Genomic DNA, 15837 nt, shown 5'->3' with positions numbered 1-15837 from the left:
CCACCTCCTTAATTACTGAGCCCAATTAAATGCTGACCTCAGATTCAAAGGGGTGGGAAAACCAATGTAGAAATGAGCACTGGAGACACAGACGTGCTTTACAAATCTCACAGTTTATTTTTCTCTCTGTGCAAATCAGTGCTACTTAACATTACTCACATTTCACAGTGCAGGGGGCAGAAGTGATTACAACACTGCTTAAGCTGCAGTTCAGTGGGATCGTTCTGGGTCCTGGATCCCAGGCAATCTCCATGTGCCAATGATCTGGAAGAGAAAAGAACTGCACGGCCAGCATTTCCAGTAGTTGTTATTTTTAATACAAGCTACTTCCACAGCATCTCCAAGGGAAGCCTGCTTTCCTCCTCAGGCATCACAGCATTCACGGCTGCATGCAGACTCCAAGCATTTACAGCCAGCGGCCTATAAAAAGGTTTATGGCACAGTTTCCAAGTCAGAGCTAGCAGAGACAGATGACGAAAGAGCAAACAATAAGCTCTTTTCATAGCCACTTAATCTCACATATGACACAGCAGAACAAAGTTTAGCAGCGGAAGGGAAAGCTGGTCCCTAGAATAAGAGGGTAGAGTCCCAGTCTGGCCAGCAGCGCCCGCGGCCCGCTGGCTGCTCCACTAGTGGTCACCACTGGTACAGAGGGAACAAGGCATGAAGCCAGGCAGCCCCAGCACTTGGAAAAATGATTGAAATCCCTGTACACGGCCAACAGGAGAGACCCTTGGAGGTACTGTACAAAAGTACAGCTCATACCAGTTATCAGGAGGTTCTCTGAGGAGACAATCATGTGTGACATGGAAATTTCATTGTGCAATATTAAAAAAAAAAAAAAGTGTCACTTAAAGCACCCTTCCAGAGCTCATAGCCAGGCAACACTGGCTGCACAGCGACCTGTCGCTGTTCAAGTGCAGAGAGGATGAAACCAAAATACTGATTTGGGAAAGCAAGAGCAGGTCCCTCACCAGCAAGAGGGAGCCTAGCATGGGGCAGTGATATGAGGGAAGCAAGGGGACGGCTGGACACTGTCTGTACCACCGTTGAGTAGTTCAGGCACTGGTACCTAAGGTAGCCGTCAGAGGAGCCAAATTTGTTTGCTACATCAGATTCAACCCTGTCCCACAAAGCTCATCAGCAGTGGGTGGAGAGAGGCTGCAAGTCCCAGCATCCACAGGGACTGACCGAGGGATGGCTCAGACCTCACTCATTATTAGAAGGGCTTTTCCCTGCCCAGCCTGTCTGCAGTTGCTGGCGCTGGCGCCTCTTGGCCACAGTGCTGGGAGGGAAGAACCTTTCTTTGCAGGGATCTGACCCCCCTGCGCTAGGTAATGAGGCTGTTTAGAGGCAGTGTTGCTGTCTTCCTGGAAAGAGCAGACAGTCACAGCACAGCAGAGCTTCCTAGCAGTATCATGGAAACAACGGAAGGCTGTGACTGACCCATTTGCAATCAAATGGAATACTCCGCTTTTGTTTCCCATTTTAGTTTCTCCCTTCGAGACATCTCATAGCAACAGCTTTGCTCTGCTATTAGCAGCCTGTCCTTGTAAGGAAAAGCAAGAGCCCATTAATGAGCCAAATTTATCACTGGGAGAACTCTGCTGACCTAATTACACTAGCCACGTATTTGACCCATTATGTTAACCTTCCTCTGCCTCCTCCACAGTTAAAAGGAAAACACCTTTCAACTTTAATCAGGACAGCAGGGAATACAAAGAGCAAGAATTAGGAAAAAAAAAATAAAAATCAAAGGCGCCATGCTGTTCTCAGCATCCCACAACACAAGACTCAAAGCCATAACACAAAGTGAAAGCACATGCATCTACAGGGGAGGTGCATCAGCAACAGGCGCAGAACAGCCCTGACTAAGTCAGCTCTAACCTGTGTGTACGTACAAGCACTGGAAGGATGCCTGAAGGACGGCCATTTACAGGGTGGCTCCGGGGATGTAAAGCCAGTCGGCAATGGCAGTGGGCAGGTGAGTCATGACTTGCAGCCTCACCCACCAGTAGGTCTCCATGGGATTGTAACGGTTGTTCGGGCACGGGGAAGTGAGCGCATCGGTGATGTCATTCAAGACCAGAGACATGTCCTTCAGGCCACTGTTAACAAAGGACTTCATCAGGGCCACGTGGCGAGTGAAATACTCCCTCCCATAGTCCTCCCGCACAGCGTCGCCGGCTCCACTCCACAGTGCCTCAGCCTGTTTGTCGATGCTGTCTGCTGTCAGGATGCCCGTTGCTGCCACGAAGTTACTGGGCTCAATGAGGATGACTCTGACGCCCCAGCGGTACATCTCCTGCCGGAGGCAGTCGGAGAAGGCTGCCACCCCAAACTTGGAAATGCAATAGCAGGAGCGAGATGGACTCACCATCCGTCCCAACATGCTTGTGATATTCACCACACGGCCTAGAGAGAAAAGAGCAGGGAGAGATGATGGGCTGCAGAAGAAGCAGCCAGAACATCCCAGTAAAAAGGTGCTTTGTTGGATGATGCTGATTTGTAAAATCTGAATCTTGAAGAGGCATCCAAATCACCTGTCAAGGAGCCTTTCTCTCCTGACTCAAACAAGGCTAGCCCCTGCTCTGACCTCCTCCATGGATGGTACACATGCCTGCCCCTGTATTAAAAAGAATTTACAAAGCATACAAGACATTTCCCTCCTCATTTCCAAGTAGGGGAGTACCCAGATCTTCTGAGGCTACTAGCTGTATGCTCTCACATTAGTGCACCCCACTCCTGCGTCTTGCTAGAGAAGCATTCAGGCTCCCAGCTAGCAGTGTTACGAGCTAGAAAGCACACAACACAGCATGATGCCATACAAGCGTTCTGGTTCTTTCTGTAAGCACAACAGCTCATCTGCAGCCGCTCTGCCTAACACAGCTACATGCTTCTAGAGCCGAGCTGGATGGCAGAGAACCAGTAGAGGTTTCTCTGAACCTGCAGCGTGAGCAGCACAGCCTGCTCACCCAGCTGGCCGGCCAGGAGTGCCTAGAGTGCTACATGCCTGGGACAAACAGAGAGGAGAGGAGACTTGACATGCTGCTGTCTATGGGGCAGCGAAAAGCAATTGTCCTAACTCCCACCAGCAGCCCGTGCCAGCCCAATTGCAGAGCTCTGGCAGCTTGTGTTGGATCATGCACTGCCTAGGGGCAGTGACAGCAGTGGTCACTCCTCTGTGGGTGGCTCTGTCCTTCCCAAAGACAAGATGTGTGCAATTACGGTTTCAGATGCACTTACAAACAGGCCCTTGAAATCTCACCAGCTATTTTTACAGAGAGGATTTTCAGAGCCATGGAGCATGACACCCTTCTGCAGCTTGAAATTTTAGCTGAGAAACAAGTGGGCGGCTCTGCTCTCTCATTCCAGACCTAAGTGCAGTTTGGAGGGACTGTGAGAACCACCTGCTGACCTGATGGGTAAGCTACCTTTGTAGTGAGATGGGGCTTGTTTAGTGGGTACTTGCTTTCTGGAAATGGTATCTGAGCAATCTTCTCAATATAACCTTTTTCTGTCCTCACAGAACACACAGCTGTGCCAGCATTCTCCCACACTTGCTAAATAAAGAAGCTCTTCAGAGTTCTGCTCATACGTATCTTTCTTTTTTTTTAAAAATTAAAAAAAAAAGACTTCTGATAATACTGTTGTCTTGTAAGATATCTAAAATGGCCGTTATTGACTCATTTATTCCACCACTACCACTCTGCAATCATCTGTGAATCAAATAACATGAAGGGAGAAGATTCAGTTATCCAAACATAAGCATTTGGTGGACTCTGGAAGCCAGGATTATCTTGTCTAGCCTCTAGTCACTTTTTCTAAAGTGTGGCCTGGAGTCCTGTGTCATATCTGCCAGGACTACACAAAGGTCTCTGATATCCTGGGATGTTTAAGATAGCACCTGCTGTGTAGGTGCCTGGACTGCCCAAGAGTGGCCTGTACTACCAAATGCTTACACAGCATGTTGAACCCTGCTGTCTAGTTTGCCTGCATGCCTCAGACACCCTCCTTGGACTGCACAGGCATTCCTCGAAGCACAGTCTGAGTCATGATTTTTAGCTACATCTCTTCGCTGTGCTGCAAAAGCTCTCTCTGAGTCTTGCCACACTGCCCAGCATGTACCTTTAGCTCTGCGAATGAGGGGCAGGAAAGCCTTCGTCACCCTCACGGTGCCCCACAGGTTGATCTCTGCCACCTTCTTGTAGTTGTCTAAATTTGCAAATTCCACCTCTCCAAAGGTTGAGACACCAGCATTATTCACCAGGCCCCACAGACCTGCTAACAAACACATGGTTAAAGAGTGGAAAGAGGAAGAGTGTCGCAGAGAAGAAGCCTTCCTTGTTGTTCAAAGCAGCCCAACCCCTTGACAAAGAACTGGGCACTTTTGTAGAAAAAAGTTGTAGAGAAAAACCCAGCAAGGACATGAAATACACTCTTGGTATACCAGAAGTGAAGCCAGTGGGGCTTGTTTGGAACATCAGGGAGAGTGATGTGGTCACACAAGCATTGCCTCCCTGAATGTCTCCTCTAAGGTCAAATGCTGTCCTGGGGATTTGAAGAGCTGGATCTGGCTGACTCTTTTATGCCTCCTGTCAGTCCCAGGTTTGTCTTCACCCAGTGACTTTATCATGGCTTTTGCAATTTGGATGGGGCTGGACTTTCCCTCAATTTTAAAAAAAAAAAAAGGAGGGAAAAGAAAACAAATATTTTGGAGTTCTAAATCCCCTTCACAATTCTGACTCACTGTTCTGGAGAGTGCATGGAATTGATCTGCAAGTTCACGGCCCGATTAACAGCTGCTGTATTTTAGTCCAGGTATTCGGTTTCCCTCAACCCTAACTATAGCAGAAGATGGCAAACTTACAACCAACCCTTAAAATTACTAGAATTTAAAAATTAATGTCTTTTGTGCATGCAGTCTTGTCAAAGTTAAATTGACTGCACTTACCAAGAGCTTCTGCACTGAGCCCCTTACATGTCCAGGACCTAGCAGGTCACTGAGAACTTGACCCTTCGAAGTGATTACTGCAGGAGTCCCAGTGGCAAACATTTGTAGGACTGAGTCAGTACTTTGTGAATCTGTTGAAGCACATGACTATGCAGCCATAAACTGCAGGAGGAGCAAACAGAAAAGCTGGAACAAGATAACAGAGTTGCTCCTCATTAGATGTCCTGCCATACACCATAGTTATTTTTCACTGTGTAAGTACTCAGTTGGAGTCGGGCCCCTCTCCATTCCCTAACCTTCCTCTTACCACCAAGAGCAAACACAGGGCTAAGAAGGAGTCTTCATGTCCAGGGAGCTCTGACATTGCTATCAAAAGCACCCACGTCATGCCACCCTGTTGATAAAACTTACCAAGCTCTCTCTCAAAATTTTTTGGGCTGTTTGCCCTGCCTCTGCTCCATAGCTTCCCTGCTCTGATGTATGAGTGTCTTTTAGTAACTTCCAGCCCATATTTATTCATGGTCAGAGAGTAACTGTATTGTACCGAACACAGCCCTCTAAGCAAATTGCAATATTCTACCATTGCCCAATAAATACCAATGGAATTTATCCTCCTGGTGCATTTAAAAACACCAACGTGCCCTTGCTAGACTGGCTCTCTACTCTCACACCGGCCCTAGTAACTCTGCCCCATTCCCAGCTAAGTTCATTTTCCCTGAAGGCTGTTCACCAGCCGTGTACAGCAGACCAGAGAAGGTCACGTCCCACCTAGTGATAACAGTGCATTAACCATTCCCTCATGGTCTGTCCCAGAATGGATTTGCCTATTATAGCTGCCACCATTCCCACACCTCCCAGCTCTCACACGGTGATCCCAGCAAACCTTTTGCCCTGCACACCTGTCTCTGACAGACAGTGGTGAATATTGCTCCAGTTCACTAGCCCGCAGCTCTATCCTCCTCCAGAACAACCCTTTCCCAATCCCCACCAGGCCACAACAGCCCCAGGGGCTGTTTGGGATAACAGCTAAGTTGTGGCTTGCAGCAAAAGCCAAGAAAACATCTTGCTCACCTATCCTTACTTCCGTTTTTATTAATTCAAGTTTCTAAATGCTGCAGTCAGGTAGTTCTACTCCTGTTCTGCCCAAGATCTACTCCTGCTCTGCCTGTTGCTGCTGTACTTACTGAAGCTGCCAGCTTTAATAGGTCAAGATAACCCCCAAATTCACACTCATCTGGCAGCCAGCACAGCATCTCAGCCTGAAGGGGGTCCCCTGTGCTGCTGCAAAGCAGGCTCTAATCGCTAGCAGGAGGACCATGGAAACAGGGCATCTGATGGTGTAATTTCACCAGTAACAAGCAGCTACGCAGAGCAAATTTGGCAGTGATTTACCAAAGACCACAAAAGACTTAAACTGCCAGTCCCAAACTGACCTCTGCAGAGTATTCCCGATTCTAAATTTCTCTACAACAATTTCCCATTTCCTGGGTTACAAGGTTAGATTCAGGGACGTTCATGAAAACATTATTTACAATAGTTCATTCTTCGAATGTCATTGCTCACCAATCGGTCACATTACGTACAGAGCAAAGTGCTGATAGTAGCCGGTCACAGGGCTGCTTGCTGGACAGCGGTGTGTTTATTGAGCAGAGCCTTATCACTATTATTGCTTTAGTGTCAACAATACAGTAGGAACTGCTTAAGACTGAAAACAAACAGGGGCACTCCTATTGAAATGAGTTTAGCCTTGTGTACACAGCACAGAGAGAAGAGGTATAAATGTACAGCGCAAGAACTGTTCTGCACTAGCTCCTCTGGGGCCACACTCAGTGAGCAACAAGCACCTCTGTGCAAGGCACCTCAGTCTCAATAGTCTCTACGTTCCAGCACTTATTTATTGGCAAGCCCCAAACCTCAGTCACACTGATGGGCCTAAAAAGAAGCCTTTGCTGCTTTGCACACTGTGCTGGAGCAAACAACTACAGGGTAAGGCTCTCAAGAGCAGGAGGAACCAGTCCAACTTGCTGATCAAGGATGCAAGACTTCTCTGTCCCTGCTGCACACACGGTTTTGCAAACACTGCCGCATTTATAGAAGCAACAGAGATGCTCCCTTACAAGCTTTCACTCAGTGGGAAATGGCTCTGTGCCACCACTGCTGTTGCTGGGCTCTTCAGGAAAAGCTTGAGAAGCTGTGAAATGTGTGACGAGGGCTGGGTGATTGTGTAGGAAGAAAAATCATGCAGAGAGAACATGTGTGGGATCAGAGCTTGTACGTAACTCGGTTACATTTCATATGCTTGTTTTAGGAGGAAGGGTGTGCTCACATAATTTGCATGAAGATTAGAGCTATTGTTATTTACTAGCTTTATACTTGCTGTGAACAAAGACAGGCCCACGGCAGTCTCATCCAAACTTCAAGAGGAGCAACCACACGACCCTTAAGTCCTGGAGCCACAGATGTGAAACTTCAGTCCACCCTCAGCCTGGGTCTACAGCTGCTGTCCAGCTTGCTACTTGCACAGAGGCTACAGAGAAACCTATGCAGAGCAAGAAGCCTCACAACCTCACTGCCAAACCACTTCCAAGAAGGAAAGAAGCATGCAGAAGGGGCTTCTATCTTCTTTCACATGCTCCGAGGGTCCATGAATTGGACTCATGCTTAAGGTGGTATGTAGATTAAGATGGTCTATGCCAAGCCCACCCTGGATCCTGCCTCACATCACCTCTGGGATGTTGCATGGCAAACTGAAAGCATGGATTGACCTGGCTGAAGAATAATCCAGGTTTGGGGGCAGGTCAGTTTTGCGCTCCAGCTCAGCACTCAGTTACGTGAAGAGGTTGTACCAGCACAGCAGAGGGGACAGCAGTAAGCAGCCAGAGCCTGTCACCTCTTCACTAGCAGGGTCACTACAGAAAGGTCTGTATGAGCCAGGCTGCAGCAGGAGCACCAGGAGGGGATCAGGCTCTGGCCATCCTATGCTCTTCACAGACACTCAAGGAGATAGACACAGGCTCTTGTGGGCTTGCTGCCACTCATCACTTTTTACAGGATGTAGAGTTAGAGCCTAATCCTCCAGCCAGTCCTGGTCTCTTTCCGTGTGGCCAGCACATCAACAGCAGGACAATTCTCCTCACTGACCTGGGTACCACACTGCCTGACTGCCAGCCACACACTGTCACAGGCCTCCAGGCTTGTTAACCCTCTTTTGGTGGTGCAGAGAGGGAACGACCCGGCCAGTGCACGGCCTGCTCTGTAGGAAGGATTCTGTGAGCACAGCAAAGAGCCAGCTGTGCTGGAAATACAAAGATCCCCACATACCTTCCTCTGGCTTCTTCAGGGTCCTCTTCACAAAATCCACAGCCTGAGCCACCTCCTGGTCACTGCACACATCCATCTGTAGCACTTTCATGCGATCTGACTTCATGTTCTTCAGCTCCCTGGCCCCATCTCCATTCTCGTCCTGTTCAGCAGAAAAGAAAGATGTCCCCGCTAAGATGGACAAGGAACAGTAACACAGCTTGGGGCCAGGCATGTTCACATGAACAGGAAATAGAAGCTACTGAAATTGCACACAGAGGCGTAAGCCTGCTGCACAAATAAGCACACGAGCCACATAAACCAGTGTGCAACCCACAGCCATCTTCCTATTCCCTCCAGCACAGCTCCTATATCTGCATCAGCGACCCACTGCTCTGAAGGGCCACAAAGCCCCTGCTGTTAGCTCCTCGCATGAAGGGTTTCACATCGTAACACCGTGAAATACTGTGCCAGCCTGGGATAACCGTGGATGGATCTCTACTGCCTCAGTCTCCATGCTCTGCAGGTAACATAGCAAACACTTGTACAGAAATCAGTCAGATTTGCTAGGCTTAAAAGCAAAAGGCTAACTGGACATTGTACTCATCCCAAAATATTGCCTGGCTTCTAATGAAATAGTATTGTCAGACCACTTTGAAAACAAGACAGCAGGGACACCTTTGGCATGCCTAACAGCAACTGGTCTGATGCTACAGGATACCGCAGGAAACATTTACACATGAACCTATATAATAATAATAATAATAATATTTTGCTCTTACTACACAGCAGAACAGGATGCACAGGAATACATGCACAGTGGAGATCTGCCACACAACAAGAAGATCACAGACATGAGGCATGAAAGGAGATTGTGGCTGAGGAAGCAAGAACAAGTATTTTTTTTTTTACACTATAGGTAATAAGAACGTGATGGCTCTGCTTTCCTTTCTATCCTTCTCCTTTCTTTCCTCCCCGCCCCCCGCCTGCTATCATTAGAGATTCTGTTACTATTGTGGGGTTTTTTTGTTTATTCAAACATAAACTCACTGCAAATTCCAAACTTTACCCAGTCACTTCCAGACAGGATTGCTGCCTAAGCCTTACAGCCTTGCTCAGGTAGTATATAACAAAAGTGAAAAGAGCACAGGTTAGCCACGCAGTTCCACAGCAGGCTTGAGATTTAATTCACCAAACTACTCCCTGAATCACAGGCTCTACCTCATTAGGGAGGAAGAAGTTATGAATCGGTGAGTCACCATGCCTGGCTGCCACTCTTCCTTTAGCACTTGATACCAACTCCCACAGCACAAGGGCAAACAAGGTGAGCAACCCTCCCACAGTCACCTGCTCAGCTGCCTCTGCAACCAGGCTGATGTAAAAAACATGTAACCGCTTAGTTTTTCTCTACGCATCTCAGGCTATTTAATGAATATAGTATACAGCATCTCACCTCCACCTTCAGCCCAGTGAACAATGACGTGTAATGAAGGAAAAGAGCTGAAACGTCCATCACGGCCTTGAGTAAAACAGGGTAGCTCTCTTAAAAATCAATATATAGTTACACCAGCATTATGACAATAGTAGGAATGAGTTGCTGGCCCCATGGCTGCATATCATTTCACAACTGACTTATTTCCAGGTATCACAAAAACAGCAAATAAAGACTTGAAGTTTTTCTAATGCACATCGAACATGGTGACATGCTGCATCTAGCCCTCTTATCTAGCCATGAAAAAGAATCTCTGAAAGCGGTTACAAGTAGTTAATAACATAGTCACCAAAATATTATATTCTCTTTGAAACGGGTGAGGGTTGTGTGATGCCTCACTGTATTTCTGGAAGATGCTCTTGCATCTCACCGAGTTATACAGAGCAACTTTCAGCTACTTAACAGTGAATAAAGTGGAGCTAATTCAGCTTGTAAAGAGAGATTTACTGTATCTATATAGAAACAAAAAATTAACTATATCTGTACTCAAGTACCAGCTGTCATTTCAGAGCACTGAAAACAACTTTTCCTACACGTTTTCTAAACTGTCATAATCCTTATAAACTAAGCAAGAAATTTCCACTGTTTTTTGAGAAAGTCATAGGCCAGCAACTTAAAAATCCAGTATAAATGGTTTGTATAATTCATATTGAAATGAATTTCCCCTTATCACCAGTGCAACTCAATCTGCAAAGTTACCTTCCCAGCTACAATTTATTCATTGTTGACAAAACATATTGATTTTGGAAGACTGACTTCAACATGTAGTATCAATTGGAACCACTTTTCATAGTTGCAGACACCACCTCAGCCACTATTTGACTGTAAAACAAATTGTTTAACTCTTTTGTCCAGAAAACCTTTTCACAAATGAAGCAGCCATGTATTTTTATGGAAAGACGTAAACGTCATCTTATGTTCTGTGGTCTTCAGGGGCCGTAAGCACATTCCCTGTTCAGATACCCACATGGTACTTCCTCCTTGTTTTTTAAACGGTAGATTCGCTGGCTTGGAAAATACCTGGAGCAGTTCCCGTGGGAGCAGCCTGGCCGTCCTCCCTGGGATGGCCTTCGTGGCCTTGGGACTCACCAGCAGGAGCCACGCAGCAGCGCGAGTCGAGCGAGGTTCTGGCAGCAATGGCCCAACTGCTCCTGCAAAATCTCTCCCCCCCTCCCTTTGCTGTCACTTTTTTTTGTCTGATTTTTGTCCTCTCAGAGAATCTCCCAGCTTCCCCTTCCCAGTTCCATCAGAGTTGAGGGCTGCCCTGCTCCAGCCCAGCCTGCTGCCTAGGTACTCTCCAGAGAGGCCTTTGGTGGGACTTCGCCGTTTCCTCCCAGCTATCTCACTTCCCCCGGCTATCCTGCCCTCGCAGCCCTGCTTGGCTCTCGCCGCCCACCCCACCCTCTGCCTAGCAGGGGCTGCTCCTGAGCGGGGAGCCCGACAGCCACACCAGTCCTCTCCACCCAGCAGAGGAGCCTCGCTCCAGCTTTCGGCTGCCTCCCCTTCCCCTCGCTCGCTCCTCTCCCTGCTGTGGTTTGGAGGATTCCAATGCAGCTGGTGCTGAGGGACAGGCAGATCCCACAGGGGCTTGTTAGCAGAGAGCCCTCCTGTAACGGACCGAGCTATGGCCTTTTCTCAGGGAAGCTCGTGGGATTCAGGATTAGGTCCTGGCAAGCACTTGGGCACCCGCAGCGAGATGTCAGTAGGAATCAGGAAGCCACAAACACAATGCTGAATGCCCGTGGATCTGGCCGGCTTGCTCCGTCTGCGCCGGTTCCCCCCCGCTGCCTATCCACCCGCTCCCTTCCTGCGTTTCCTAGGCAGAACACCTCATATTTGTCATTACTGGATTCCATCCAATTGATTTCAGACTCCATCCGATCTATCAGGATCATTTTGAACCCTATTCCCCAAAGGGCTTGCAATCCTCCCTGCTTGGCACCATGCACTTTTTTTTTCCAAGTGAACTCTATTCCAGGGGGCACTTCCAAGAAAATTTCAGAGACTGAACAGCAGTCACAGGCTTAGCGCGTAAGTTTGCTCATGAGACTATCATGAGGGACTGTGTCAAAACCCTTATTCAGGATACATTTATTCCTTCCCCTTTAACCACTCTGCTGCTTCGCCAGAATGAGATTAGACTGACATAGCACAGTCTGTTCCCGGTAGGTAAACTTATACAGACAGTGTGTATCACACTATGATCTAGACATTCGTAAAATTGACAGATCAGTGTGTTGCAACCTCATCTAGCGCACCAAAGGTGAGCTGCCTGGTTGGCAATTCCAGAGGCCTGTCTCCTTCGGGAAGGGAAGTACAATATCTGCCCTGTTCCAGCCTTCTGGAAATCCCCTGACCTCCAGGTGCTCCTGAAAATAGCACCCATGGGGCAGAAATCACAATGGCTTATCCTTTAAATGCTCTTCAGTACATTTCATCAGGCCTGGTGAACTTGAACACGTCCATTTATGTAAACATTCCCGGTTCCTTCCCTTTTCTCGCCCACAGTCCTCATGAAAACTGCTGGCAGTAGGCATCTGAAAACAATTTATCCTTTTTTTCAGTAAGATCAAAGAAAGTAAGACAATGATTATTTCAACTTTTTCTGTACTTTCTACTTTTCAGGTTATTTTGTAATTGATTTCTGTGTGTTTTTCCATCTTAATCCTAATATATTAACAGAAACTTTCTCTGTGGACTTACTTGTCCTTGCTAAATGAAATCCCTTTTGTACTTGACCCTCTCCAGTTCTATCCCAGACTGCTTGCAGTATTCTTGTTACTCCTGTGGCTTTATTTTTGACTGTCTGATCATTAAAAAGCTCCTGATGCAGCTGACAGCGTACCATCTTGTATTTAACGCAAGAGCTTTCTGTGGTGGCTAGTACATCAGGGATCCTTTAATTGTCAAGTATAAAAGCATGCAAGTAAGTGATGATGGGGTAACTATGTGTGAACTAATAGCCTGGCATCTGCTCTACGACAACTGCCCCCATACCTGCTCTGACCCTGCAGTGAACCTACAGCAGCTCGCTCTTCTCTCATGACAGCGTAAGTTTCCTTGCATTTGTCATGAGCAGTTACACGCACACGGCCAGTTACCACAGGGTAGCTGCATCCCTAGCCACGCTGCATGTGCGCTCCTTCACTTATCAGCAATAATCTCTCCTATGCTCATACCTCGTTCTTCACAAGTGATCTGACCTAACAGCAACCTGCCTTCACTGATGTTTCCTGCTTCTTTTGGATCCGTCATCCTTTTCCGCAGTCACTATATGCTTCCTTTTCTCGGAGCAGTCAGCTCTAGATTTATAACCATTTTCATCCCACATTCATTCTACAATTAGGTTTTCAGTGAGCTCCTGCTCATCAAATTTTAAATTACTAGGCTGTTATCTCCCTCAACCATCTAAAACACAAGGCTGTTCCATGAGGATGCTGGCTGTCCCAAGAACTGTAGAAAGCATTTGGCTGTAAGATTTTTGCAACAGCTATCCAGATAACTGTGTTACCACCAGACCCTGTCCTTTAGATGCACCTAACAGCAGGTAAGACAACACTAACAATCCAGGGGGGTGGGAAAAATCCGCAAGTGAAAACCTGGGGCTCTGAGTCCAGGTCTCCTGAAAATTTATTAACACACAGAACAAGAAAAATCACATTCTCTCACTCTCTACCCCTTCAGGGTCAAGTGCTCAGTTAATCTCCTGAAAGTCACTTGCAGATCAGCTATGATTGCTGATGCAGTTTCCACTTCCACACAGAACGTAAGTACAGAACCACAAAAATTTTGGCTCCGAGTAAGAAGTTGCCAGGCCAGATCAGAGGGGGTACCGAGAGCTGCCCGGCCATTCTGGGACAGGTGATCTTGGCCTGTGATCAAGAAGTAGTATGTTTTTTTTCCATCAACAAAACAAGAAAGCAGGGCTCACTTCAGGAGCATTTATTTTCTTTATGTGGCTTCAAATGGAGCCTGGCCCTGTCTGCTCTGCAGTGGCGTGCTGCCTTCTGAACAGCCCTCTCAGACCACCCTATCTCCCCTCTCCTTTCTGTTTCCTACACCTGCTGCTCTGTGAAGTTGAGTGCCTGACTTGCTATCACCACAGAGACAGGCATCCCAAAGCAGCGTATGACATGATTACTGAAGGATTTACAGAGCCTTCACATGGAAATTTCCAGAGAGTGGCAATTTTCCAACAGGACTCTCTTGCTCTCAAGTTACACAATATGTCAGCTGATAATAACTTTCCCTTCTGGTGTGGTGGAAGAACATAACCTCCGCTGAGATCACACAGGCAATGAGGGCCACCTTTTTTTGTTTGTTCTCGCCCTCCACACTACTCAAGAATCTGTGGTCATCACTCCCTGAGCACCTGTGCTGAAATGGCCATCTTCAAACGGAGAAACAAGTGGGTATGAACTGATTTTGAACAATTCAGGTCAGAAATTACAAGAGTTTTGACTATCGAAACAGCAAAAAAGCATAGTGAGGGTAAAACCCCAGCGGAGATGGAAGTGGAGCTGGCCCAGTTTATAAGGAGGATTACACAACACGGTTACCTCCAAGAGCAGGGACTGGGATGACGGGTCTGCAACCCCTTCTGATTTAGTGTGCCTAAACTGATCATTTACAACAAGTGATGCCATCTGCCAAACACAGGTGACAGAGGGTGAGACCTACAGATATCAGAAAGGTACAGTAAATTTGTTTATTCAGCTATCCAGAAACTGAATAGCTTCTACAGAAGCTGTAGAAGCACAGTTAAAAGACACTTTGGAAACTGAACCTGAACAAGGCAGGAGAGGCGGCTTGGAGATGACTTTGAGGAGAGTGACAGATCTGCCTGTCCCCAAAGGAAAGTGACAGAATGAAAGACAGCAACAAAGATGCCAGGGAAAACAGAAAGCCATAGTGCCATAGCAATCTTGGACTATCAGATTTATTAAGCATGTTGCAGTATTGCTGAGAGGCTTCCAGCAGTGAACAGTGCCCTACCGTGCAAGCTGCTGTAGAGACATGCAGTTGACAGACAGTCCCTGCCCTACAGAGCTCAGAAATACAGGAATGACAAGATGCGACAGGCAGATGAAGCAATGGAAGATCTAACAATCCCTGCCCACTGCACTTCCCTCAGGCCTTGGACTAGGGTAAACAGAGGCTGCGGATGAAGATGCTGTCACTTGAGAAGCATTTTTCTCCAATCAGAGAAGACTTTTGATCAATATTACTACTCACCACAAGCAAGCATCCAGCAAAAACAGTAAACCCCTTTGCGTGAAGCTGTTTTGCCAAGGCATGTCCAAAACCTTTGTCACAGCCTGTTATTAGCACCGCCTTTCCTTCAGCCTGTGTGGGGAAAGACAGTAATACGATATCATCAGATACTGCAACGCTGCAGGCACCACCAGCACCCAGCGACATAGCACAGGAGCAGCTCGCAGCCCCGCAGCCAGGGCCAGCCAGTGTTTACAGGGTACAATTCCAGCTGCAAGTCACAGTGGCCACGTACCTGTCTGCACACAAACCTGACCACGCTCTAAACCCAGCAATTTCAGTGGAGCTTCTGCTGGGTCAACCAGCGTAAATGAGGTGACAAGATTACTGTGTAGAAACACAACCAGCTCCCAACGACTGTGAAACCCTAAATTTATTCAGTTGCTGGTCTGTAACAATTTGCATTGCCTTGATACCCAAGCTAGAACAGTAACTCTTTCAAGTATCAGTGGCCAAAGCAGAACAGAAACATTTCAAAAGAAGTTGGTGATCTACCAACTCATAGGCATTATAAGAAAGAGCAGCACAGAAGACATTCAAATGATAGTATGTCACCTGCTTAAACTGTACAGCAGCTCTTTTAACTGCAGAGTGACTCTATTGTCTGTTCCCCTACTCCCACTCTATGCGGTACTTTCCATGCTGTATTTTAGCATGCAGGAATGTGACTACAGGTTAGGGTTTCCTTCTGAAACACTGCAGCCTTAACAGGAACAATCTATCAAATCCTACGGTTCTCTCCTACGTTATTATCTTTTGACTGACGGATAAATTGAGAGAGAAGATTTGATACTCCATCTGGTATGACACAACAGGC

At 47.1% G+C, this 15837-nt stretch overlaps 1 protein-coding gene across 1 annotated transcript; it reads right to left on the bottom strand.

The window, feature by feature from the left end:
- Positions 1 to 1765: 1765 nt before the first annotated feature.
- LOC103913840 (D-beta-hydroxybutyrate dehydrogenase, mitochondrial-like) lies at positions 1766 to 15056 on the bottom strand. The gene is made up of 4 exons (XM_009320394.1): positions 14982 to 15056; positions 8276 to 8417; positions 4129 to 4284; positions 1766 to 2415 (listed from the first exon to the last, which is right to left on the bottom strand). The coding sequence occupies exons 2-4, from the start codon at positions 8379 to 8381 to the stop codon at positions 1934 to 1936; spliced, it is 744 nt and encodes a 247-aa protein (XP_009318669.1). The 5' UTR covers positions 8382 to 8417; positions 14982 to 15056; the 3' UTR covers positions 1766 to 1933.
- Between the last annotated feature and the right edge of the window lie 781 nt (positions 15057 to 15837).

The sequence above is a fragment of the Pygoscelis adeliae genome, unplaced genomic scaffold (assembly GCF_000699105.1).
Source record: "Pygoscelis adeliae isolate BGI_AS28 unplaced genomic scaffold, ASM69910v1 Scaffold413, whole genome shotgun sequence".
In the NCBI taxonomy this organism is placed as follows: Eukaryota; Metazoa; Chordata; class Aves; order Sphenisciformes; family Spheniscidae; genus Pygoscelis; species Pygoscelis adeliae.
Note: the sequence above shows the minus strand (reverse complement) of the source record. Positions and strands in the feature narration are given on the sequence as shown.

Excerpts from the sequence above, each read along its gene's own strand:
- LOC103913840 (XM_009320394.1), bottom strand. The coding sequence starts at position 8,381 with ATGAAGTCAGATCGCATGAAAGTGCTACAGATGGATGTGTGCAGTGAC. Across the intron at positions 4,285-8,275 it reads CCTGAAGAAGCCAGAGGAAG|CAGGTCTGTGGGGCCTGGTG; the intron begins GTATGTGGGGAT and ends TGTGTTTGTTAG. Across the intron at positions 2,416-4,128 it reads CCTCATTCGCAGAGCTAAAG|GCCGTGTGGTGAATATCACA; the intron begins GTACATGCTGGG and ends TTTTCTCTCTAG.